General features: G+C 39.6%; 1 protein-coding gene and 1 long non-coding RNA gene across 5 annotated transcripts; one reads left to right on the top strand and one right to left on the bottom strand.

Annotated features, from left to right (window-relative positions):
* Positions 1-567: 567 nt before the first annotated feature.
* Positions 568-23926, bottom strand: LOC146471739 (T-box transcription factor TBX20-like). Of its 4 annotated transcripts, none has more exons than XM_085120246.1 (8): positions 23641-23894; positions 9629-9724; positions 9344-9542; positions 5685-5958; positions 2627-2779; positions 2212-2291; positions 1986-2098; positions 568-1135 (listed from the first exon to the last, which is right to left on the bottom strand). In XM_085120246.1, the coding sequence occupies exons 2-8, from the start codon at positions 9708-9710 to the stop codon at positions 936-938; spliced, it is 1101 nt and encodes a 366-aa protein (XP_084976372.1). In that variant the 5' UTR covers positions 9711-9724; positions 23641-23894; the 3' UTR covers positions 568-935. The 4 variants fall into 4 exon arrangements, with proteins under 4 accessions (XP_084976372.1, XP_084976371.1, XP_084976373.1 ...); XM_085120245.1 differs by lacking the exon at positions 23641-23894 and adding an exon at positions 9838-13468; XM_085120247.1 differs by lacking the exon at positions 9629-9724 and having other exon boundaries at positions 23641-23926.
* LOC146471740 (uncharacterized) lies at positions 15423-23301 on the top strand. The gene is made up of 2 exons (XR_014866697.1): positions 15423-19574; positions 20281-23301. It is a non-coding gene; the product is annotated as an uncharacterized LOC146471740 (long non-coding RNA).
* Positions 23927-23931: the final 5 nt, after the last annotated feature.

Below are 23931 nucleotides of genomic sequence, written 5' to 3' on the forward strand. Positions count from 1 at the left end.
ACCGTCTGAAATTAGATATGGGGGTCCTTAAGATTTGAATGGGAGTACGGGATTGGGTACGAGTACTACTTCTCAAATCTAGTTTGCGTGGTTTACATCATAATCACTTGTTGCACCAATCTTGTTTCTACAGCCTTTTTGTCTGCTGGTAAGCAACAGGAAAGAGCGAGAGTCGCAGGGGAGGGGACGAATTTGAAAGTCGTACACCTTTTTCATATATAAGAACCTTTGAATGTTTATCGCCGCTGCGAAGGCGCTCGCAAAGGCTCCCTGTATGCCGGACGAGAAGGGATTGGGGCGCTCTGGGCTCGTCCCAATCCTTCTCGTCCCGAAAGAGAACAGAAGCGCGCTTGCCCGATTCCCCTTTTCCCTTCCCCCTTCCTAGCACCTGTCTCTCAGGATAACAGTCTATGTGCCTTTTATTAACTAAAAAACGCTTCTTTTCGGGCAGTCTTTACACAAAGCTCCTCCCCATAACCAGCCCCCTCCCCACCCCCCAGCTCGTCCCAACGACCCCGCAAAATCTATAAATCTATGTTTGAACGACAGTAACCAGTGGCACAAAAGTCACGTTAACAACTTGTTTTATTTAAGGAACTGTAACGTTTGAATAGTTCACCAATGAAGCTATACACCAATGTATTATGTACAACCCGAGATCATTAAAATGATGTCTAATTGAATTTCAAAATGGCCATGCGACCACAAATATAATTTACCCTCTTATATACATTGCAATGCCAACGGCTAAGAATTGTCTTTTGAACTTAAACAACTGAAAGGTTTCTGCACTGTTAATCCAAACAATTATATCAATAAATAACTGTTCAAATATCTCCTTGTCTGGAGAAACAACATAATTATTTCGTTTATAGAGCTCAGTGTATATTGTACGCCATTTTTTACATACAAATATTGGTTAACTTTCTGTGAGCTTAGTAGTTTATCAAAACACCGTCTTCTGTGTGCGAAACTGGGCAACGCCACCACGCATGCTCTCTGTTATAGAGATCATTTGAGCCTGCGCACTGGAGAGAATGAGGAAAGAAGCTGCCAGGAACAGCGACGCTATTTGCTCGACAGCACGATTCCCCACACTGCCCCCAATGGGGTGGAGTCGACACATGGTAAAACTCTATAGAGGAAGAAAAATATAAACAGAAAGTATTAAATAAGAATTTTGAGCTCTTAATTCCCGCTAAAGTGATCAACATTTCATTTCTGATTGTTAAGTCCATAAGCGTGTTTAGCTTGAGTATCGGGCTTTTCTGGGGGAAGGGGTGAGTGAATTCTTTTTCTCCCCTCCCACTTCTCTTAGGAAAGTCTGATACTCAGATTATACCGTGTGTGCAAACACTGATCATGGGAATAAGCAAAACATGAAACTAGAGGCGAGCGATCATACTCGCTCGCTAGAGGATATTTTGTAGACGTTCTGACAAAATCTCAGTAGAATATTTTAAAAACGTTTGGCAGAAAAAAAAGGGAAATATTGCTTAGAGCACAAAACTAATCGACCATTTTTGTTGTCAATCCAAAATACGAGTTAGTTCATGTTACTTTGGTGCATTGGTACGTACATCACTTCAAGTTGCTTTCTAAAACGCTGTGCTTAGATGTTAACCGAGGTTTTTGTTTCAAGCGTTTCTCATTGCTAAATTTAAGGTTTGGTTTAAATATTATTGAATTTAAAACGAGGGCTAAATTAGATTATTTCACGCAAACACTTCCATGAGAAGTAAACTTTTCGTTAATCTTAGGTTAGCAGTAGCAGCAACAACAACCTTTATTGGCATTTTAGTACAAAAATACAAGACAACTTCCACCCGCAAATAGAAACGACCTAATCAATCAAGGTAATGTAAAACAGAAAGATAAAAAAAAGAAGTAAAAATACATCGCGTACAGTACTAACTGTTGAAGTTATATCTACACTGAAATATTTATGGACGTGAGCGGAGTATTACGTGATTTTGACTACCTACCATCACTGAACAAATCCCTTGAGCCGCCATGGGTCAGCAGTCCTCTTGAAATTAAGTATGCGCTGTCCTCGTTTTCAAACGCCTGGAAGCCGTTTGACATCAGGAAGCTTTCTCTGTGGTGTAAAGGAAAACGCTTTTATTGTTTGGTTCTGCTATAAAGAAATACTTCTTGTTGAAGTTTTTGTAGACTTATGTGGGATCTCAAGTGAAAGGATTTAATACGAACCTTTCCGTGTCACCTAAGAATCTGATAGAGTCTCTGAATCCTTTAGCAAACGGATTGCTGTAAATCTTGAGTCGAGTTATCTGCAAGAACATTCAAAAACAAAAATAAAGTTTCGCACTACTTTCAGCTCAAACAAGCCAACTTTATGAACACAACGTTACGTTCCTATGTTATCGAATTTTGAGGAGCGCACATGAAGGCAAGAGAGGGTTGCTCTGCTTGAAAAGCCAACATTATGAACACAGCATAAAACATAAATACAGTAGTCATGATCACGTGAAACATCATCTTCTCTGCACGCGTTACGAGCCTATGTTATAAAATTTTGCGGAGTGCACGGCAAGAGAGGGTTACAGGGTCTCTCTTTCTCCTTTGCTGTCTTGATAGAAATTCAAGTAAACAACTGAAGACTTACAAGGTGATTCTGGTACGATGTTACAGCCATGAATATTGTCTCTGGGAAGACAAATGTCTGCGCTCGCGTTAAATCTGGCTTGTCCTTTCGTGCTTCAGGGTTCTTAAGCAAGTGAATTCTTGGTTGATATTTATGCATCGAGTTCAGAACAATCTGAAAATTTCAAGACAAAATACAAGCTTAAGGAAAAGAATACTTTTATGTTAGAACAATGTAGGATTTTCGAGATCAAATTGACCGCGTTTGTATTTTGGGCTAGCTTACTCATAGGCTTACTTTTATGCTAGGAAATGTTTTCGAGAATATTCAGTCGAAGGAGGGATTATATTATTAAATCTTTGACAATACGGAGAATATTTAAGGGCGGTAGTTTCTAACGAAACTGCGGTGCCGCGCCGGTGGGGAGTAGAAACGAATGGTTTGCTAACAGAGTTGAAAATTCAATTCAAATCCTAGCAGTATGCAGGATGTTTGTCCCATGAACCTAGTTTAATGGCCTTAGCTCCCACGAGTCTCCTGTAGCTCAGTGGTAGAGCATCCGAACTAGTAATCGGAAGGTCTTAGGTTCGACTCCTGATAGGAGCACTCGGATTTCTTTTTTCCGAGTATGCCTGCGTCACTTTCTAGAATAATCATCATTCTCAGAGTTGAAAACTGTTGAGATTTACGGTTTTAGAATGTCATGAAAGGTGTAAATCATTGTGGTTTGGGTTGCTTAGTTAATCGTTAATTGGCCTTACGATTGCACCGCTTTGATGGGGATTCCGGTATTTTGACCGCTAATCTTCTGGCCTTCATCAGGCGATAGTGTCGACGGGCTGTGCTTATGATGATCAGTCGACACCATCGCCTGATGAAGACCAGCAGTGTATAGTATACCGATCAAAATGTCGCGATACACATCGAGATGGCTCCATCTTGAGACAAACTATCAACTAAGTTGGTGTTTATAAAGAAGAAATTAGGAGAGGGGGGTGAAAAAATAATTTCAATTCAAGGATATGGAGGAAAAAAAGATTTAATGGTTACTGAAAATTAAAGTTCGAGGTTAATAACTAACAGACGAACACAAGGCACGTTGTAGCATCAACCACTAAAGTGCTTCTGCGTGCTTGCCGGACTAACTTTGTGTGTGTGTATGTATGTATGTCTTTTCTCCCTATTTTCTTTCTTTCTTAACTAATGATATCTTTTCACATGAATCCCTACTGCAAGCCCCTTATTTTCAGCCCAAAAATGATAATACGAGTGAAATCTTTTCTCATGAGTTGATCATAAACTGTCGGGCATTGGAAAAGATGCTTTCAAGGACCTTTGTTTTGTCTACCCAAAAATCAAATCTTTTAGCCAGGGAGATCGAAAAGCATAAGTCATTTGACGGCGATAGCGACAATTAGAGCTAAGTAGCAATCTTGGGGGGCGAAAATTGAAAACAGTCTCCTTATTTTAATCCAATAATTTGAACCCATGGAAAATTATATATTCCCGATGATCTCCGACATTCCACCTCGTGGAATGGTTTCCAAATTGTAAAAGTCCGCTAAGAGTTAAAAGCCGAAAAGGGATTTTAGAAAAATTGACGGACATGAAAGCGACCAAGACTGCTAAAACTGAAAAGAAAACAAGAAAATGCCCCACTCAGTAATTATTGAAATTCTTGGCTTATTAAATACCATTTCTAATGGACTGTAGTTGAAAAATATTCCAGGCCAAAAAAGGGTGAAAAAGTAATTACAATAAAAATGAAAACATATATTATTTAAACCGCGAAAAATAAAAGCAAAAATAAAAATCAATAAAAAGGATTGTTGGCACGTTTGGTAAGTGTTTTTGTACTACATACTCCTTGCAAGTTGTAAACTCCTCAGAATTCATGATTTCCCTAGCCTGATTCACGATTTTTGGCACACAAATGCGTTTTTACTTATTAATAGTGGGTTGTGGCTGGTGGTTGAGTTTATTCCGTCGTGGTTTTTGCTTGTTTTGTTGCTCTGAAAGACGAACCACGAATCATCAATGTAAGAGAAGCTGCGGACAAAATTCTGACTATTAAAACTGCGGCTATTTCAGAAAGAAAGCTATTTTAAGCACTTTGTCGGTCATTATGCTGTACAAAGTGCCTCTAACTTTTATGTCTGTTGATCAAATCCTAAATTGTGACCATTCAAACGAAAGCTAAAGAGAATTACTTTTCCATGTTGGCGTTTGTTTCAGGGAAACTGATTTTGCGAATTTATTTGGGATTTTTCCAGCTTGAGTTTTGTGCGCTCGCCCGGGTGGAGGATTTAACAGGTGCAATTTGCTTTTGTCCGGCTTTCTAGCGGAAAAATAAAAGGGTATCATTGCTAATGGCTTATCAGCGCTACTCTAAACATGGGATCATCTTACTGTCAAAAGGAGATGACAGGCCAAACACGACACAACTCGAAAATTGAAAATAGGTTGTGAACAGTTGCGATGAAATATCAAGAATAATCTTTACTCGGTTGAAAGATCGAGACTTGAGGACCAGATGAACGCTGTTTACAGCGTAAAAATGGTCTGTAAAACGGTTGTGTTGAAAAAAGAGGTTGGTTTTTTATTATTTTATATTGCATGCACGGAGCCTGAGACTTAGAAAAGTATTGAATTAGTTGGTCAAACAAACGCAGACTGCGGCGCTAGCGGGTTTGGCACCTGTATATAAAAACAGTAAATTTTCTAAATTTGGTCAGGTCCTTTAAATATTAATAATAACGGAAACATGCCGTGACCATTTTAAGTGCAATTTAAGTGTATGCTTTTTCCAGCGCTACGTTATCGGTTTTTCCAAAAGGAGATTTAAAAGCGCTAATAGCCACGCTTGTGCTGTTAATTAAAAAATAATTAGCGCTTATGTAAACGCGCTTTATAGTTTCACGAAGACGATAACGAAACGCTGCATGGAAAGAAAGCGGCCGGAAATGTTTGAGCGCGCCCCTTCATCAGATAAACAACCGACCTAGGAAATAAGGAAGTCATATAGGGGCTATTATGGACTTGTAGATCAGTAAATATTGACTGCACGTCTCGCACTTACATTTCCCTGCTTATCGTCCCGGTTGTTCGTCAACTTGACCTTCTCAAATGAGAGCACTTGTCTTGAAAGCTGCTGACCAGTAAAAGGCGAGTCCGGATGTACGCATACGACTCTGGGCGGCGCGACATCGCCTTCTCCCGCCACGAACCAAGCCGAGTCTGAATACGAGTACCGATGTCGTTTTGTATCCACTGGAATGATATCAAGCATGACGGCATAGGTGGCCTCAGGGTCGAGACCCGCGAACGAAACTCGCAGGGTTGGGAACATGCGCCTGTGAATCAAAAGGCAAATGTGGCTTTTAAAAATTTGAAACGCTCTGCTGATTGACTAAATACTGATAATTCATCTTAAAAATGGGAACTCTGTTTTGTCAAAAATGAAATACTGAATACGGCGTATATAGTCAGGAATGTCGAGTGTTTTGTCTACGTTTAATTCTTCCAATACTGCAGTAAATCCATGTGCCATATAATGTAGTTCGCTGCTAATTGTAAGTCTATGAGCAAAGTCCTTAATGGTGCCCACTCGATTAAAAGCTACAGAGCAGCGCTTTCTTCACTTCCTGTCAGTTTTTTTTAATATTTCGGAAGCGTAAAGTTAAGAAAATTTGTCAAATTTTAATGTTTAAATGGAGTTTCTCATCAGCTGTTAATCTGCGTAGCGGTAAGAGCGGGCGATAACTGATCGTTATGTTTGTTTGAAAAGGGAAGAGGAATTCATTACGCTTGTCATAAGCCAGCCTCTATGTCTCGGTCCTTAATGTCCTCCGTGCAATCACGTGACCATTGCGTGTGCCTTTCCTAGTTGTTAGTAGAAGCAAAGTGTACCAAAATGTTCAGATAATACGATTTACTTAAGTTTCCTCGCGAAAACCACGCAACATAAACGCTCTGCTCTATGGAGTGACGGAGAGTTCTGAACTGAAGTGAAAGTTAAAATTTAGTGCAATTTTGCGCGGGAGTCGAATAAATAATTGACTGAAAACAGGGAGAAATATTTTTGCGTGCATGGGCGAACATGAGATGTGCTATTAATACAGTTATACGAGAGGGAAAGAGCAGGTGTTTGTGCACCAGCCTGATGCTTCGATTGTTAGTTTTGTTGGTTTTTATGTGAAAAGTGGTTGAAGTGACTCGTAGCTGAAGCACGCAAGCAAGTGCAGAAATAGTAATTTTAGCACCTTGCTTTCCTGCCCGATTTTTCAAAGGAGGAATTTAGAAAAAAAGCGCTGCATGAGCAGTCAATCCATTTTAAACCTCTCTTTCAAATCTTTTGAAAAGTCACATTGTTCTTCTTGTTCCTTTTTTGTCGTGCTTTTCATTGTAAAACCTTTAGGAGCGTCTAGCAGGTTCAGAGAACAGGTCCAGTGCATTATAACTGAAGAAAAACCTGGCAAATCTCTTGTTAACTTGTACCGTGTGAAAAGCTCTTTGTGTTAAAAAGAATTAACTGACTAATCACTGCGCGATGTCAACGCTTTAGGCTTAGCCGTTTCGCAATTTCTTCTCGCCCGATAACAGAATCAAGTTTACAATTTGGTCATCGAAAAACACGCCCCAGCTGACAGAGTTTGTTCTGGGACTTGAGACGCCACAGCCTCTCTATGCTGTTGAATGCAGGCTCTTTTCAGTATCGATTTAAGTGAGCCGCACGCGTTTATCGACGAGCCTTTTGCCGTAGATCCTACCACGAAAGTTTGTAGAGACAATATGAGCTGTGGTGTTTAGACTAATGGCCGGAAAATATAAAGCTGATAAAAAGAAAAAATATGACAACAAACGAGCAAGTTTGTAACCGACTGAGATTCATAAAATTAGACAAAAACTTAAAGACAATGCATGGCTTAAAAGTCATTGTTCTTTGAGTTCTTTTGGGTCTAAAACGTTCACGATGTCCAAGTTTGATAACTTACTTTGCTGAGTCCAATCTTTAGTAAAGTAATTCTCCCACTTTCACAGTCACTGAGTTCTTCTAAATCTCCTTCTCCGAACTAAGTTCAGTTTTAATGCTTTCAGTGTCGCCGAAATCTCAGCTGAGAAAAAAAAAATGTCGCTGTTTTCTTTGTCGTTTGCAAATTTACGCCTGTCGTACCCGTTTCTTAATTGCCCAAGTCGAAATATGATGATAAATCAGTTGTTCTAAATGGATATTGTCATAAACAAAAGTTGCTTAATAGATGGGCTTTTCCAAATTTGGATTAAACACGGAAGAATTGTATGCAATTTAAATGGTTTTGAAACCACAACAACAGCGATACACAAAGCCGGCTTTCAGATGACATGAACTTTGAAAAGAGACTCAGCTCAGTTTACGACAAAATGGAACATGGTTTTTTTCAGGTGGTACAAATAAGGCACATGGCAAAAAAATTAATATTTAATGAAAATAATTTTAAAAGGAAGCGCGAAATAGAAGGAGGAGAAAAAATAAATCTAGCAGACTAGGGTTTTTTTGTGTTTCGTGTAAATGTTACCTAAAATCACAAAGTCTGGAATATTCCAACTGTTGTACCAAATAGATAGCTATATACAGCTGTCTGGTTCGTTTCTTTCTAGAAAAATGTTTCACAGTAAAAGCCAGATTCTCTAAGAAATCACAGTTGCTATAGAGAATTGAGGATGTCGATGGCTTTCAAATTAGCATGATAAAGTAAGAGCAGAATTTAATAGCCGGGAAAAGACAAAAGTGAAAGAAGGAAATAGGGCAGAACTGAATACTGAATGAGGAAAACCTAGGAGCTTTTTGAAAAAGCGTTCTTTATACAGCTTTTGCTTCCATTTTGCTCCTTTTGCTCTGCTCTGCGTTTCAATTGATGGCCAATGACATTTTTCCGCATTTTTGAGGAGTGCTCAAATCTCCCCATTTCGAGTCCCAAAGGAATTTCTCTTTTCAGGTAATTTCTCTATGGGTTGTGCCAAAGATATAGCAAGGGATATCGTATACCGATTAGCACGTAACAGTTGGGTGGCAATTTTTGGAAAATGTGCGAATTTGTTTTCATCACGAAGTGTTGAGTCGTAGAAACCATGCCACCCTCTTAAAAAGCTTACCTTTCAGAAGTTTTCACACCTCAGTGGTTGTTTTTCAAAACAATTATTCTACGTCTTAGATTAGTCTGGATGCATTGACGATTCTTATAAATATTCCTTGAGAAACTTATAATTGTTTTGAATTAGACTGTTTTTGTTCCGAAAATGAACCCTCACAGTTCTTGATCAATATGTTGATAGCACAACAAAAACGGCACCTCAAGAAGAATGAGCAAGAAAACTTTATGTGTTTCTCAAGCGGAGCGGCACAGCACAAAGGAAAATTAAAGGAAAATAACCACAGTAACATGCCGTTGTTTGAAAACATGCTGTTAAAGAGTTTTAACGGATAAACCACACTTGAAGCCATTTCGCTGTCAGGAAGATCACTTTGTGTTATCTAGGGTATCAATTGCACTACAAGCCGGCGTAAAGAGGAAAAAGTCCCGATGACATGCAGCCAAAACATCAATTAAACGAAACCAAAATAAGGTGATGTAAGAACCCCTTCATACTCGAAAACCACGAAGGACAAAACCGGATAATTCACTGTAATTCCCTGTGCTGAGGTAAATAACTTTCTTATCTCACGAACGCCGTGCAATAACTAAAGTTTAAGTGACTGACCTTCCTGTCTTGGTAATTATCATTTCTGTTCCTAGCCGGTAAAAGCAGTTCCACAGCTCCTTGCCTTCCAGTACGACCTCCGGTTTTATAGTTTTCAGCTTTTTTCGCGGTACAGGAGAATCGTGCCTTGCTCTTTCCATCGTTGAAACTTTAGCGGACGTGTTGTCGTCACGTTCAGCAAGTTCTGTGGTGAGATCCTCTGCAGAGCCGAGATGAGAGAAGAAAATTAAGAATTCTATAAGAAAATGTCCTGTACTACATGTAACTGGCGCGAGATATACCTACCGTTCTGTACCAGAGACGCAATAGAAAACGCTTTAGCTCTGTTCGATAAGTTCGCCGTTTTGCGGGTGTTTAGATGGGACATTATTGTACGGTGTGCTGTTGAGAGACGCGTAGTTTAGTGTACACGATTCAAAGCACGCATCAACTTATTGAGACTGAACGCTGAGGCAATAAATAAATTTTTCGCTCAGCAAACAATCAATTAAAACCTTTTAACACTGCGCCATGTCGTCGCCGCTGAATAGTGAACTGTCCTATTGGCTCCACGTGACACAGTCACAGTGCAAATAATGTCAGGTGCCCGTCACAACACAGTATTAGGTTGGGTTTTGTAAATTTGCTGCACGCTTTCGTGTGGGCATCAAAACCCCATATCACCCGAAACAAGTTTTCATTGAAATATCCAAGTTCTCTTTAAAATAACAGGCTTTCCCCTTAACGGTTTTCTCAGTCTCCACTTACATTTGAATTCACACCCTAAATTCCTGTTCGTTGAAGTCACCCAGTTCTTAGGCTCCCGTCGTTTTCCGCGATTATAAATTGATGTCCAAACGTACGAATTTCCAAACATTTTTACACAGTCTGAGAGAATCTTTACAGGTCTGACGCCATCGAGCTTCTGCAGTGGCAGATTTATTAAAAGTTGAGTGCATCCTAAGAGATTTTAAGTATGTTCAAGGCAGAATTCTATTTGAACGTGATCTATCGCCTTAGCATGTTTATCACCTTGAAGGAAATGTGGATTTTCTTCAGCTTTGCGGAAATGAAAACCCTTAACTTAATCTTTAAGTTCCATTGTGTTCATCCATGACTCAACTAAACTAAACGTCTCAAAACGTTCACTGGAACAGCGCGGGTAGAAACCTTCAGTGACGATTAGGCGTTCGAACGTTCTCAAATTCCGGCGTATGAACCCTTGGTTTAAAATTGCATAGTTGATATCAGTAAATGAGCAAAGATTTGGGTGATTTAGCGGGCTTTTTGAGAACTACAAGTTAGCTTTTTGATCGCAGATTTCCGGCGCCAGAAGATCAACTTCAGTAGCATCGGATGAGTCATTTCCCGCTAGGATCATTAACCGTTCTGTTGATAAAATGATTAGGCGATTGTCAACTCCCTGGGCGGTCATCAAGGAAGGCACTAGTAAAAAAAAAAAAAAAAAAAAATCGCTAGTCAAGGAATAAAAGAATATAATTAACTGAATTTTACTGTGGCTATAAACTATTCCAGCTTATAATAAAAAATAAAAGTTAAAAAAAAATAATAAAAAAGCCCCAATGCAGTGAAAACGCTTGTCAGTACAGGGTTGAAACCCCATGAATGTTGCAGTGCAGTAATGATTTCACCATTTCACTGCATCTGCTTGTACAAGTAATACCAGTGCACACTGATACGCGTCATCAGAACACAATATGAGAGCCATTTCGCTACTGTAAGGTGAATCATTGGAACAAAACGAAGAAAAAAGAGCAATAATTGAGAAACCCTTATCTTACAAGACAATGTAGAAAAATAAACATTCTGGATTGCAAGGATCTGTTTTACTGAAAACATTAACAACTTATCTTTCAACTAATTCTTCAAAGCTAAAATGAATGGACTGTGGAATTTGGTTTTAATTCGTCCTTGTCAAAGAAAGCCACTCTATCGATCGTATCATCGGAAACTGACTCCGGCGCTGGCACACCCTCTTGAACTGATTAAAACCTCCCGGCACAAGTTCCCACAGCATTTGTCTTCCTGTGGTGTATAGCACAGGTTCGTGAATCATACATTAACGAAATTAAAAAAATCTATTTCTTCAGTGTTATGTGACACATTCGCGTTCGAATTTTGGAGGCCACCTTGAGTATCGACTCAGCCCCCTTTTGTGCTGTCGATAAACAATTCTCGTGAAAACAATTTGAAGGATTTAGCAACCAGTTGTGGTTTCCTGTTATTTTGTCACGTTGTTCCTTTATACGTGATGACAGCATTCTTAAAGATGATTTGCTCGTTAATGAGGCTGCATTAGCGCCCACAGACCCTCGATCACGGAGGCTAGGAACCTTTTTTCCCACGCCCGAAAGAAAACAAAACTGGAATGATAATCTTTTTGATGTTTACCGTCTTAAGTAAAAAGGATTTTGTTATTTTATCCGAATAATTTAATGAATATGCTGTAAAGCAAAGCCAAGTTAGATTATTGGTAAACATCTTCGCATGTCTTTGATCACGTTCTGTCTTGAGGAGCTTTGAGGTATAAAACGTCTAACAGTGCTTTAAACCTCTTGCCCAGATCTCTCGATGGTGAGATAATCTTCACATTATTATTAAGAGGACAAGCGTATCCTTTTGCCTTTTTACTTTTTACTAACCTGTAAAAATGCCACCTGCCAAAAGCCCTTGCTTCAACACTTTCAAAGCTATTGCGCAAAGGAAGTTTACTGAGCAAGACCACGCCGAGTGGAAGGTGGAAAAATGAAAGCCGTAGCCATGAGTTCGTTTGCTTGTCTATGCGCATGGGTGCGGCCACATGCTCTCCTGGATGTAGAAAGTTGCGATGAAGTTTTTTCTTATGGCTGAAACCGGCGACACGAATGAAAGAAAAGCAGGGTCCGGACTTTTCGCTGCATACTTTTTTGCCCCGTGTAAACTGAAGTTTGTTGAACGTGTTGATCCTAAAGTTATTGCATATTAGTTGATATCGTGATCAGTCATCATGAATTTTTAAGTTCAGTTTTAATTGAGGCGTCATCGTTACTTTTACAGTCGTCCGCAAGTCTAAAAGGAGTGTCCTTACGTGAATGCTCGCAATTAACAATTAACGTATAACACGTATAATCATGATCAAACACGTACCAACGTGTGCCCTCTCAATGCTGTTACATAGCTTTCCTGGCGTAACTTATCGATACTCAGGTTATGAAAGTAATATTTCTGCACCTCGGTCAGATTTTTCAGCGAAACTGGGTGACTAATAGAAGGCGTGCAAGATTTTTAAGAGAGAAAGCTGAAACTAAAATCAAATAAAAGTGTTTAAAGCATTTAGTTTAGCAATTCTGCATACATGGCGTGGTCATGCGATTGACAAAACTCGTTTTCAGCAGTGGAACTTAAATTAGTCATACACGTACATGGAGCATCGAAGATGAACTGACAATAAAACGGTCAATAAGACTTTGTCTGAAAACGTTTTAAGAATCGGGCAATTTTTTTGCGTAGCGTCTGCCCTTGTTCCCACGGTTCATTTTAATCAATTAAAAAGGCATGTTTACGAATGAAATTAAAGGACGACATCAGTTGTTCATGAATTATTTTAAATTAATGACGTTTATGTTAAGCGATGAACAGTGTACACATTACACACGCAAACACTCTCACTTTGATCTTAATTGTTATTTCAATATCGTCAAGTTTGACAAATGACAACATTCCTTTGACTATTCAACAAATTGATAGCATGAGAGCTTGATACAGACGCGTCTCGTGGGAAAACTGTACAGCCCGTAATCCTTTTGACTGAGTTGATATTGTTTTTATTTTTCATATCAAAATAACTTGTGGCTCAAACTAATGAATACTTCCTGTCTGGAGTTCAGTGAGACGTGATCGTGCGTTCATAAGACGTGATCATGTATTCATGAAAATTAAAAATAATTTCCGTGTCTCTATAATGCGATTAGTTTTTCTGCCCGGTTTTTCTGCCTAATTTCTGATGCAATGCATTCTGGAGGTACCACGCTTGCGACAGTTCGTGTCATGTAATATGACGAGTGAAAAGAAGGACGACGAAGAGAGCCCCTAGTGAAATTGCATGGAGCCGAGAGGGGTGGAGTAAGCGATAGACCTGTACTTTTCAAAAGCAGCTGCATTGTTGTTTTAGAGTTGGAAGTATTGTTCTGTTGTTCGTTCTTTTGTTACAAACGGTGCAGGTCGCTCCGGAGTAATAAGGCTCAGTTCAGATCAGAGGAGTTGCCTGTGGTGTCCCGCTTTCGCTGATCCTCCTCAAACAAAACTAAGCTACGGAGCGGCAACTGACAGATTGCTTGAGGAGAGAGAATTAAGAAAGAAGCACCTGCGAACAGGCAATGACGCGCCGTGTTGAACCAGAAATCCTTTGGTCACAACTTCGTTCCCAGGGTCTTTCCCTTGGGAACGAAGTTGCCTTTGGACACTGGAAATAAACACGTTTCCATTGGATACTGTTTGCATCAATAAATTTCTTACTGGCTATCTCGAACTCCTGGTTTAGTTCTCGAACGATGTTTTGCTTGCCTTAAGTGCTGAAGATTGCAAGAATCTACTATACCTCCTTTGCCATCCTTTTCATCACTTCGTCAATTTAGAATCGTAAAGGCGGAAGGTGAAATTTGGTACCCATCATGTGCATATGAGCTCCCGTGCCCAGAAATTTACGGATACCTGATAATTTTTGGAGACAAGCCTCGTGGTCGAACATCGTCCTACACAGGGGCCTTATGAAACACCGACAGCGACGCCAAAAAGCAAGCAAAAAGTTTAATGAGCACAGCTGGTGAACAGGCTCCCATGCAAGTGGGGTATAGAGCAAATCGTTGAGCGGACAGAGCCAAGTGCAGTCTGGGGGCGAGAAAGATAGGGTCCAGGCGCTTGGCTCCTCCCTTGGGAACCCAGGGACTGGGCCGGGGAGAGGCAAACGCATGGGAACTTGGCAAGGCCTAAATAGGAGTCAGCTGCTCATTATGGAGTTTTCATTTACACTGCTCCCACAAAAATTGCGGCATCATAAGCGGGTACCAAAGAGCAAAGTTTTGTCAATCGTGGAGTTGTGTTGTCTTTCTTATAATTATATCTACTAAAATTCAAAAAACAAAGGATCTTCTTAGTAGCTTCTCCAGCAAAAAATGCGCACAAATACATGAATTAGAACGGTTTTCTATTGAGTGTCGTAAAACCAAAAACATAACAATTACCTTGGCAATCACAACAGACGCAAATAGCGTAATGAACCAATCAGAATCCGAAGCAAATACATGTAACCGGCACCAAGCGCGGGAAAACTTATGCGAGCAAGTCACGATTGATTCTGCTTCTCATTGGTCGAGAAAGAAGCGCGAGCCTTGCTCTCCAATCAGACAGTATCGTTCTTGCCAGTAAAGCAAAACCAAAAGCGTTAAGCAAGCGCGAGCTACTTTCGACAGCCAATCGAAAACCACTTTAGTGAGTAGTCTATTTAAGATAACTTGTGTCTCATTTAATTAATCGTCGATAAGAACATTGTTAATCAGTTGATTCCTTTTATCAGAATCTTTAGGGATGTTGTTTTCAACCTAGTTGGATCCTAAGATTGTTTTATTGTTTTATTTGGCATTATGGGCCCAGTTGTTCAAATCCCGATTAAGTTGATCCTGAGTCAAACGTGAACTTTGATTCGCGTTTAATTACTAATCAATAAAGATTTTGCCGAAAGATTTTTGCCCCTCAGCTGTGACGAAGACTCTTAAAATTAGCTTTAACTGACATTCTTAGCGAGCGAACAGAAAACTTCGGTTAACATTTAATCGTGGATTAGCGTTAATCGGCTTTCGAGCGACTGGGCCATGGTGATTAAACTGGTCTTAACGAAAATCAAAGCTCCGCTGTTAAGTTTTTGAACGTGTCGATATTACTGTACATAACCTGCGCGCAGACGTCCTGAGGGGGGTGGAGAGGGGAAAACGCGGGCTATGTGACAAGGCTTCGCCAGAAAGGGACGCCTTTTTCACCTGAAAAAGCGGGATTTAAAGTTTTAGTAGTACACGTAAAGAGGCGCAGAAATAGACGGTGAACCAATTAATTTCCGCGCGTTCTAATTCTCATTAACATTGGGCAAAACAGGTCACGAGGGTAAAAAATTGGATGGTGGTTATCACACGATAACAGTCGCCCGATTTTTTTCGACGAGTAAAAGAATAAACGTCATAGTTTTAGGTCTTAGTTGTTTTAATTCCGACCACAGTTTAATAAAAGTTATCCAGTAAACAAGGCGTTTATTTGACTGCAATCATGCCGTGATCATCGCTGGCTGCTCTGTCTTTTCCACAGCTAAAGCGTGCGAGTTTCAGAAATTAATCGGGGGGGTTATAGAATAAATGAAACCCTTTTTTGCTTGCTGGTATATTGGATAATAATGCCTTGGCTTAAAGACTGTTCTCAAAATTGGACTGTTTCACTTCTCGACCACTTGTTAATTTTTTGGACAATCTTTCAGCCTTGGGCATTATCCTCCCATATACCAGCCGCCTGGGGGGTTTATTTACTAAATATCAGGCCCCGGTTTTAAAAGAGCGATAACTTTATCCGGCAGATAAGTCGCTATCCAGCGATTAAAATTTACTGATTGGTTGGAGTACATTTTATCCTCTGAATAGAGTTATCCGCTCTTTGAAAACCGAGGCTGAAAGAGTAACAAAAACTGAGCAGAAATTTCCTGGCAGAAATTATGAGGCAATGGTTATGCCTGCCTTGGGAAAATTGATCGAGGTGGTATAGTTCTGTTATTTTCCTGTTCTTATCTTGGAGTATCCGTGAATAAAGAGCTATAAAGAGTATGTTGTTGTTAAAATTTTCTTTTTTAAAAAAATTTTCAAGCCTTTTTGAGTGTTTTTTTTATTTTGTGCCTCGGATTATGGTAATGAATAGTGAACAAAGGAAAATAAAAATTACAATCTTTCACGACAGCTGTTTTAAAATAATAAAGACAAAACTCACACAATCTTATCTCAACGACCGATTTGTCGCCTTCTCTGGCCTTTCCACTTCGGGTGCCCTCAGTAAATTCCAAAACTAAGTAAAGCTGTATCTCGATTCCTTCTCAATTCAATGAAGTAGATATCAAGATTGGTGACGAATCCACTCCATTTAGAAGTTTTTAAAAATTCTGTCAACTTCTTCCTAAGAAATACTCAGCCAAGAATGGTTGTCCACTTACTACACATGCGTAGGAGACTAAGTGGTGATGCCAGTGACTCCGGGGCATCCCTCAGATTTTTTGGTGGATGGGGGCCATAGCCCATTTCAGTACAAAATATATGAACTTTCCCGCTCCATTTTAGATCTAACACCCTAGTCTGTTCGGAGTGTTCCGTTTGCCAAGCGACACCAGTTGACACACCAAAAATATACACTCAAAACTTAAGCTGTTGGGGATTAATTTCCCATGATATAGAGGTTTTTTAACCTTTCTAAAAAAAAAAACGTTTATACAATGAGTTAAGCTGTATGACGATGAACATTCTTCAGAGGTTAGCGTTCAAAAGCTCGCCTCTCACAGTATTCTTCAAACTTTGCGAGCACATCTTCTATTTTCGTGTCGTCTTCGTCCTCCCACTATCCGAAGGCATCGACGGCTTTCATAGCGTCTTCACCAAGAGGGACCGTGCTTCTTACTTTTTGGAGTTTGAACTTTCCGGATGAAAAACTAAAGAGTGACCTTTGAAATAAAAGCCACCATGCCCAACGGGCGGAATGGTTCAGCAGGTTTACAGGGTGTCTTTCTGTAGGTTTGCTCAGTAGCAGGTCTGCAGGATTTTTAAGATCCCCTTAGAAATCTAGTAACAAAAATCATCGGCGGGAAACGAATCATGACGGCTGATATTTCAGAAGGTTTTCCGGAGAACATTCTAACACATCATGTATCGGTAGTCTACAATAGGATTTCTAGCGATACATGCATGGAACAATTCCAAGGAATTGTTGGAGATGCATGAGATAGGTTGTTGACATTTTCTCAGGCTGGTAGACTTTGCCACTCACTCGTATACTTTGACAAAAGTTCTAGTTCCTTGAGCAGAATTTTACCTCTGGGTAAAACAACTTAGAGCCGGCTGAATGACTGAACCTGCAGCTTAATATACCGCAGACTTGCGGTTTGTTTAACACACTGCACGCTTCTGAATCCTTGCGTGGGAAACTATAAAAAGAAAGGGCTTTTAACTTTTGGTCTTCGTGAGCCTATCTTCTAATTGTGCCGGACTGAACTTAAGAGCAAGGAAGAAATAGAATGCATAAAATTACAAGATCATGTATCCCATTTTTGTGTCACGGGGATAAAAACTTTGGCTTGTTTTTGTTGTTAGCTTCAGTAGTTATACTTCACTGAAAAATAATGATAACCGCAAGGAATACTCGTGACTTATAATATGAAATGCATTGAGATTGGCGACGGCATCTAGCAATATTTCTGTTTAATTTTTTGTTTACTCAAACAGCAGGGAAGGACCCGGTGCACTGTCTACTCAAACCCCAGGCATAAACCCGCAGCAAACCGTGAAAACGGACCTGCAGTAAAAACCCCGCAAACCTGCGAAGTTACAAATACAACCCAAAACCCATCATGAAATGGTTTCACGAGGCTTCTTGGTTGACAAAATTTCGCTAAAATGAAATTTGGGTGTTTTTTTTTTTTGGTGAGTGAAATAGTTATAGAAACTCTTTGCGTTTGCCAGAGCTGATTTTTTGTGAAGAATGCATGTGAGGACTTTGATCTTCGTTAGATAATCCATTTAAGACACCGATGTTAGACAGAACAGAAATGAAATTTATTATACCTGTGTCATTACGGCCGCCAGGTTGACAAACATTTCGAACATTACCTATGTCACAAGGTTGAAGACAGAGATATCACGGAGATATGCAGCCACCTTCACAAGAAACTCTCAAAAACATGTTTATCAAAAATGCCAGAAGACCTCAGCTTAACAGACTCAAACCTCGATAACAGCATTTAAATTTCAATTCCCAACAAAAGCGTTTACAATTTCAACCTGACATTTACCAAACGTGGCATCTGAGGTTCTCGTGTTGGTCCATGAAATAATTTTCGATATCAAGATTCTTACTGAGATAATGGGCGACCTTGAGGTCTTATGTCTGAGATGTCAGTCAGCATTTTCAGCTGATATTTTCATTTCAAGGGAAAGAAGAAAAAAATGTTTAAAAAACATTGGTTACATGAATATAATAAGCGCCTTAAATTTGTCTCGAAACGGATTTTGAATTCTTAGTACATTATCATCATACTGTTCTGATTTTTCTGGGGGTTTTTTCCGTTAACGTTCTTAATTTTGCTCAATAGATATTAAATTGTGTATCGATGGGAATTCCTCTTGAAAAAATCCCGTGACGGCTGATGCGGGAAATGTAAATCAATGTTCTGGCGCGGAACATTTACAGTCGATCGTCCACAAATGGCCACCGGTATCCTCTCTCTCTCTGTGCATATTTTCTTATTTTCACCGGTCCACTTTTAAGATCGTTGATGCTTTCTCTCCAAAACCGCTGAGGGAAGAAATGATGATCTGCGAAGGCCGAAATTTCTTTGACCTGAGATTGGCAGGGACTCGCATGCATCCCCATGAAGAAGGCGTTTTATGCAACGTCGTAACATGCCATAGAGCTACGTTAAACCAGTGCGTCTAACCTCAATAAAAGCCACAATTTAGGAGTTAGAGTCTCTTTCGTCAGGATTTCCTTTGCCTACGTGTTAATGTCATTGCCAACATTCACGACTTAAAATCACCGCATCTCAGTTTTTTTTTGGAACATTGGATCAAGAGGTTTTATTAACTAACAACATTGGATTACCATTGTCATTTGAAGAATTCTGATCAGTGTTTTTCTTGCCCTGCAAAAAGCTGGCACCAGTTCAATTTCGTAAATTCAACTTGCTTTGTTCCTCTGGCCCTGAAGCTACCACATTCATTTTACTTATTTAGACCTTATGTTCCAAGCAGCATAAATCAGTGAAATACCTATAAAACGCGCCAACTAAAACTGGACCTTTGCGGTGGAGCAGGACAATCCGCTAAACTCGATTAGTCACCGATCCACGGCTTAGTGAAGGGTTTTGGCTTCTTCTCACGAAAAGACTCTGTAAGGCGTCATTGTTGGGCCGCTTACAGGATATTCCTTTGGATCAGTTAGAAAGCCTTCACAGGCAGACGAAGTAAGTTCAACGTACCATTTCGTTTCGTTTCACGCAAAGTACCTTAAGCCGTTTGTATCAACTACATGGGGCATTACGAGGCGAGCAAGGACGAAAAAACAAGAGATCAAGTCTATCGGTTAGAGAGACAAATCATTATTTATCAACTCAGCGTCAGTTAAGTAAGGATTCACCACTGAGCGGTGTATTTATAAATGGGCATTATACACCCTTTTCTACCGCTTACTCCCTCATAATCACTATTTATCTGGATCAGTCTTCAGCTCCTGCATGAAGCCGAATGCGTGAATTCAAGGGCACCCGGCCAAGGATCGTTTAGGTGTAAGATTCGTACTCAATGCGTAGCTTGGTCAGAAATTCGGATTTAAGTTTGAACGAAAACTTAGTTTTACGTCAGTCAAATCTACTCTCGAGTCCTTTGACAAGTCTAATGAAGAGGAATTAGTACTGAGGTTTTCGGACTTGAACTGAGTACAAAAATAAAGTCAATTATATTAGAAGTTTCGTTAAGACCATGCAGTAGCTTGGTAATTTTGTCAGGAGGAGATGGAAATTCTGTTCCCTTATAAATTCTTCTTGATTTGATCACTCAGCTGAAGAAGATCCCTTTGAAGGGCGTTAATAAAACGACCTGAAGAGAAAGGAAATATCCTTCTGAACATTTGCCTAAATTTCTCGCAGTGTGATGTTCTTGTTTCCTCGCAAGGTCAACTCCTTCACCACAGAGAGAAATACAGACATTAAAATAGCACATTTTCAATGGCGCGGGAGAGGTTTTCAAGAAACGTTAGAGGATTCAAGACAACAGGGGAATACCTATCTTGGAGGAGCAAGATCAGTGGGTACATTTATAACGGGTAGATAGCATGACAACATCCCGGCCCGACAACAGTAGGCTGAAGTCAATGGGTTCTTGCCAGGGTAAAACGCAATTTGTTTCACTGTCGGCAAGCACTGCCAGAATACTTGAAATAACGCACCTTACTTTGGCTCGATTTGCGTCTATTTCCTTTTTATGTGCTAAAAATATGAAGTGACGATACGAAATTTCTTTCATAAGGTATTCATGAATAGCTGTTTTCTTCCGAACTGCGGTCGGGCGCCGTTTCACAACAACAGCAACGCCAGATTTTTTTTTTTTTCACTTTAGGTCTCATTTTCGGTACGGAAGTGAAGCTTCATTGTACAAAGAATAAGTTTTTAAAGTACTTGCATCAGTTCAGGAAATTAATAAGATTCCTTTTTTTTTGTTCGAAAAAGACTCCGTGTAGTATGAAATTTGTGACTGATACTGAGATGGTCTTTAGCGGAAAATGAAGTGGTCAGTCTTCAATTACACCAAAACGAATTTTTACAACAAAAAGGCAGAAAACGTTTCTTGTTTTAACATTCTCGAGCATTCTTTTTATAGATGTAATATTTGGCTGCAGTATAAGAGCAAGAAAATTGAAGGAATCCCCTCTCTTAATACTAATAAATATCCCTCAAAATGGTTGCCATGCAATGGCAACTGACACAATTAATTAGTGAGACACAGCTGTGATTATCCATATATCTCAACGTCTTTGCAAGATTGGATAAATGAAAGACGACTAACAAAACAATGATAAGAAAAAAGGGGAAATGCTTATGGTACCTGCACATCACTGTTTCGTTTTGTACGGAAAGTAAAACAGCCTTAATTCAGTAATTTACAAGACATTTATGCTGGGATAGCTGCGATGTACGTTGTCCTTCAAAGACCCAGGTCCATCAGATGTTCTCTCTTCTTTCGCCTCAAAGAAAACTGAGCCACGAAAGATTAGATAGAAGAATGCCAATGAACAACACTGAAGCCAAAAGGGGCTTGTTTACCTAAATATCATGGTTTCGTGAATTGTCCCAACTCCAAAGGTGAGAAGGTTGATTAGGATTTAGGAAGAGGTAAACTGATGTTCCAAAGGCTTTGGATGGTGATCAGTTTTGTTCTGGAAACTTCACCACCGGGCCCTCTGAACTCATGTGTCAAAACTTTCAATTTATTTTCTTTCACAACATCTTAAGCTCCATATTTAAAACACTGGAGATCACTGAGTCCCAGCGACGAACGGCGATTCAGCTGACCCTGATCTTTGTTTCTTCCTCCGGCGTCACGTTTTCCGGAGTCGCCAATTTGCAAGTGCAAGATACTGGAGTCAAATTATACAATTTAGTCTGCCAATGACTCTTTCCACAAGGCAATATTCTTCAGAGAGAGAGTGTTTGAAAGAAGCTTTTAACCAGTGTTTAATGGCTGAATTGGAAATTTGTCTTTCTGTATTTTTTTGGAAGTTAGGGACGTAACAATTCGCTGTTGTGTGTTCAGTGAGGTCATCGTCTTTCTCGTGGTTGTCTACCACCTAATTAAATTGTGGTTAGATCATCATGCAAACTTACTTTAGTTTTATCGCGATCTAAAATCCTTTTTAGAAATGAAACCCCAAATAATTATAATTGGATAGAGACTATCTAAATACATATCCTATCCTACTGGCTAAGAATGAACGTAAACCATCACTACAACTAGCCATTCATATAAAGCCATAAATAAATATTAAACTTATTTCATCGGCTACTGAAAATGATTGGAATATATTTGTAATTGTTTAAGTTAGGCTGCATTTCTGTTATCTTTTTTGCTGGCTCATTTTCAGCACAGTTCTTTTTCAAGGTCAAGTCTAGCATTGTTTATGTAGGAACAATGTAAATTTTACTAAGCGTCTGAATGTTTTTGTAGTGCATTGCTTTGCCCAGAGTTTGTATTGCTTCTCTAAGGAAAAAGCTGCAAGAAGATCACTGGTTCAGAAATGGTATAAATTTAGTTTTGGGAGGTACATTATACACTAATCGGTCTGGTAATCTTTGAAGACAACGACAAATAGTGCTCAAACAAACTTAAGCCCTCTTGTTGCAGACTTTGCACGCAAACATTCGGCAGGGTGAAATAAAACCTTCATTAGCATGAAAGCTTTGATCAAGCCTGTTTGTTCCATCCGGTTTCTATTAACCTGTTCTATAGGCACTGCGTGCAAAATGGAAGGAAATTGTCGGCATAAAACGTTGTTTACAGTTGTTTATCAAACTAATTAGAGCATTCTTTATTAAAAGCCACAACGTCCCTCCCCCATCTAAAGATTCATCGCTCAACTCCGCCCATTTTCGAAGCTTTTTATCATTACGAACGTCCACAAAACCCATCTAGGAACTTTTTTGGAGAAGACGTTTGTTGTCTTTTTCAAAGATTCTTCGAAACTGAAGAATGACATTATGAACAACGCCACATCCAATATTTCCGCACACAGACGGTTTTAGCATTGTTGTGGTCCCTAATGTGATTGTTATCTGTTTATTTATGGGGCAAACTTCTCAAACATTTGCAAATATCACGTCTGAAGTTCGCTAAAGTTGATAGAAGCGCAGTTAAAAGAAGCTTTTTTGTGGGACGTGAACTATTTTAAGTTTTGTCCAATCCAAGGTTGGCTGGATGAATTGTTTGGGAACTTATTGTCTTCGCTGTCAAAGAGATGTGCGAATTCAATTAAGTTCTTGACACCGCAGGAAGCATGTCCGGAAAGTTTACGCATTTTGTAGGAAAAAACCCAATGAACAATTTCAGATTTGTCTCTATGACAGTTTTGCTTTTACGAATGGTGTCTTTTAAGTTGAACAACGTGTTCTTAGGACGATAAATATAATCTTATCAATATGACCCACGCTGCTGAAGGCCATACCAGATTTACTTTTCTATTCCCATGTCTGTCAAACATTTAACCAATCTACGTCTTTTTTCGCTACGTTTTGGTAAAATTCATATTTCTGTTTTCTTGTGCCTTTAATTTGCCACCTAGTCTGTCGATTTATCGGTTATTTCACTCGGAATGATCTACTATCTTTGACGAATTGATTGTTGGTTGCATAACATCTTGAAGAATGAGCTGAATTCAAAAGACTTAGACTTTTTTTTTCATGGAGAATGATGCTTACTCTGCTGAACAATGTAGCAAAGATTAGACAGGAAGGGAAATAATGATTACAGTAACTGGCGTACCCTCGTTCGACGTGAAACGACTTCTCCAGCTCAGTTGATGGTGCTAAAGAAACCCGAGGAAGTTGCGAGGGAATATCACTAAGTATTCCACTTGCTTTCTGTCTTGCTTGCTAGAAAATTCCCTTCCATTCAAAACCAAACGTGTTTAGGAGCGGTTCCATGCTCATTCCATTCAACTGTGTTTGTTGAAACAACATAGAAGAAAGGATACATCGAACCAGTGCCAGTTTGCATGCACAAGATGAAGATGCATGAATCCCAATATGACTGGTCGACATTTTGATGCCTTCT

This window comes from Pavona decussata, unplaced genomic scaffold (assembly GCF_977016875.1).
Source record: "Pavona decussata unplaced genomic scaffold, jaPavDecu1.1 SCAFFOLD_102, whole genome shotgun sequence".
In the NCBI taxonomy this organism is placed as follows: Eukaryota; Metazoa; Cnidaria; class Anthozoa; order Scleractinia; family Agariciidae; genus Pavona; species Pavona decussata.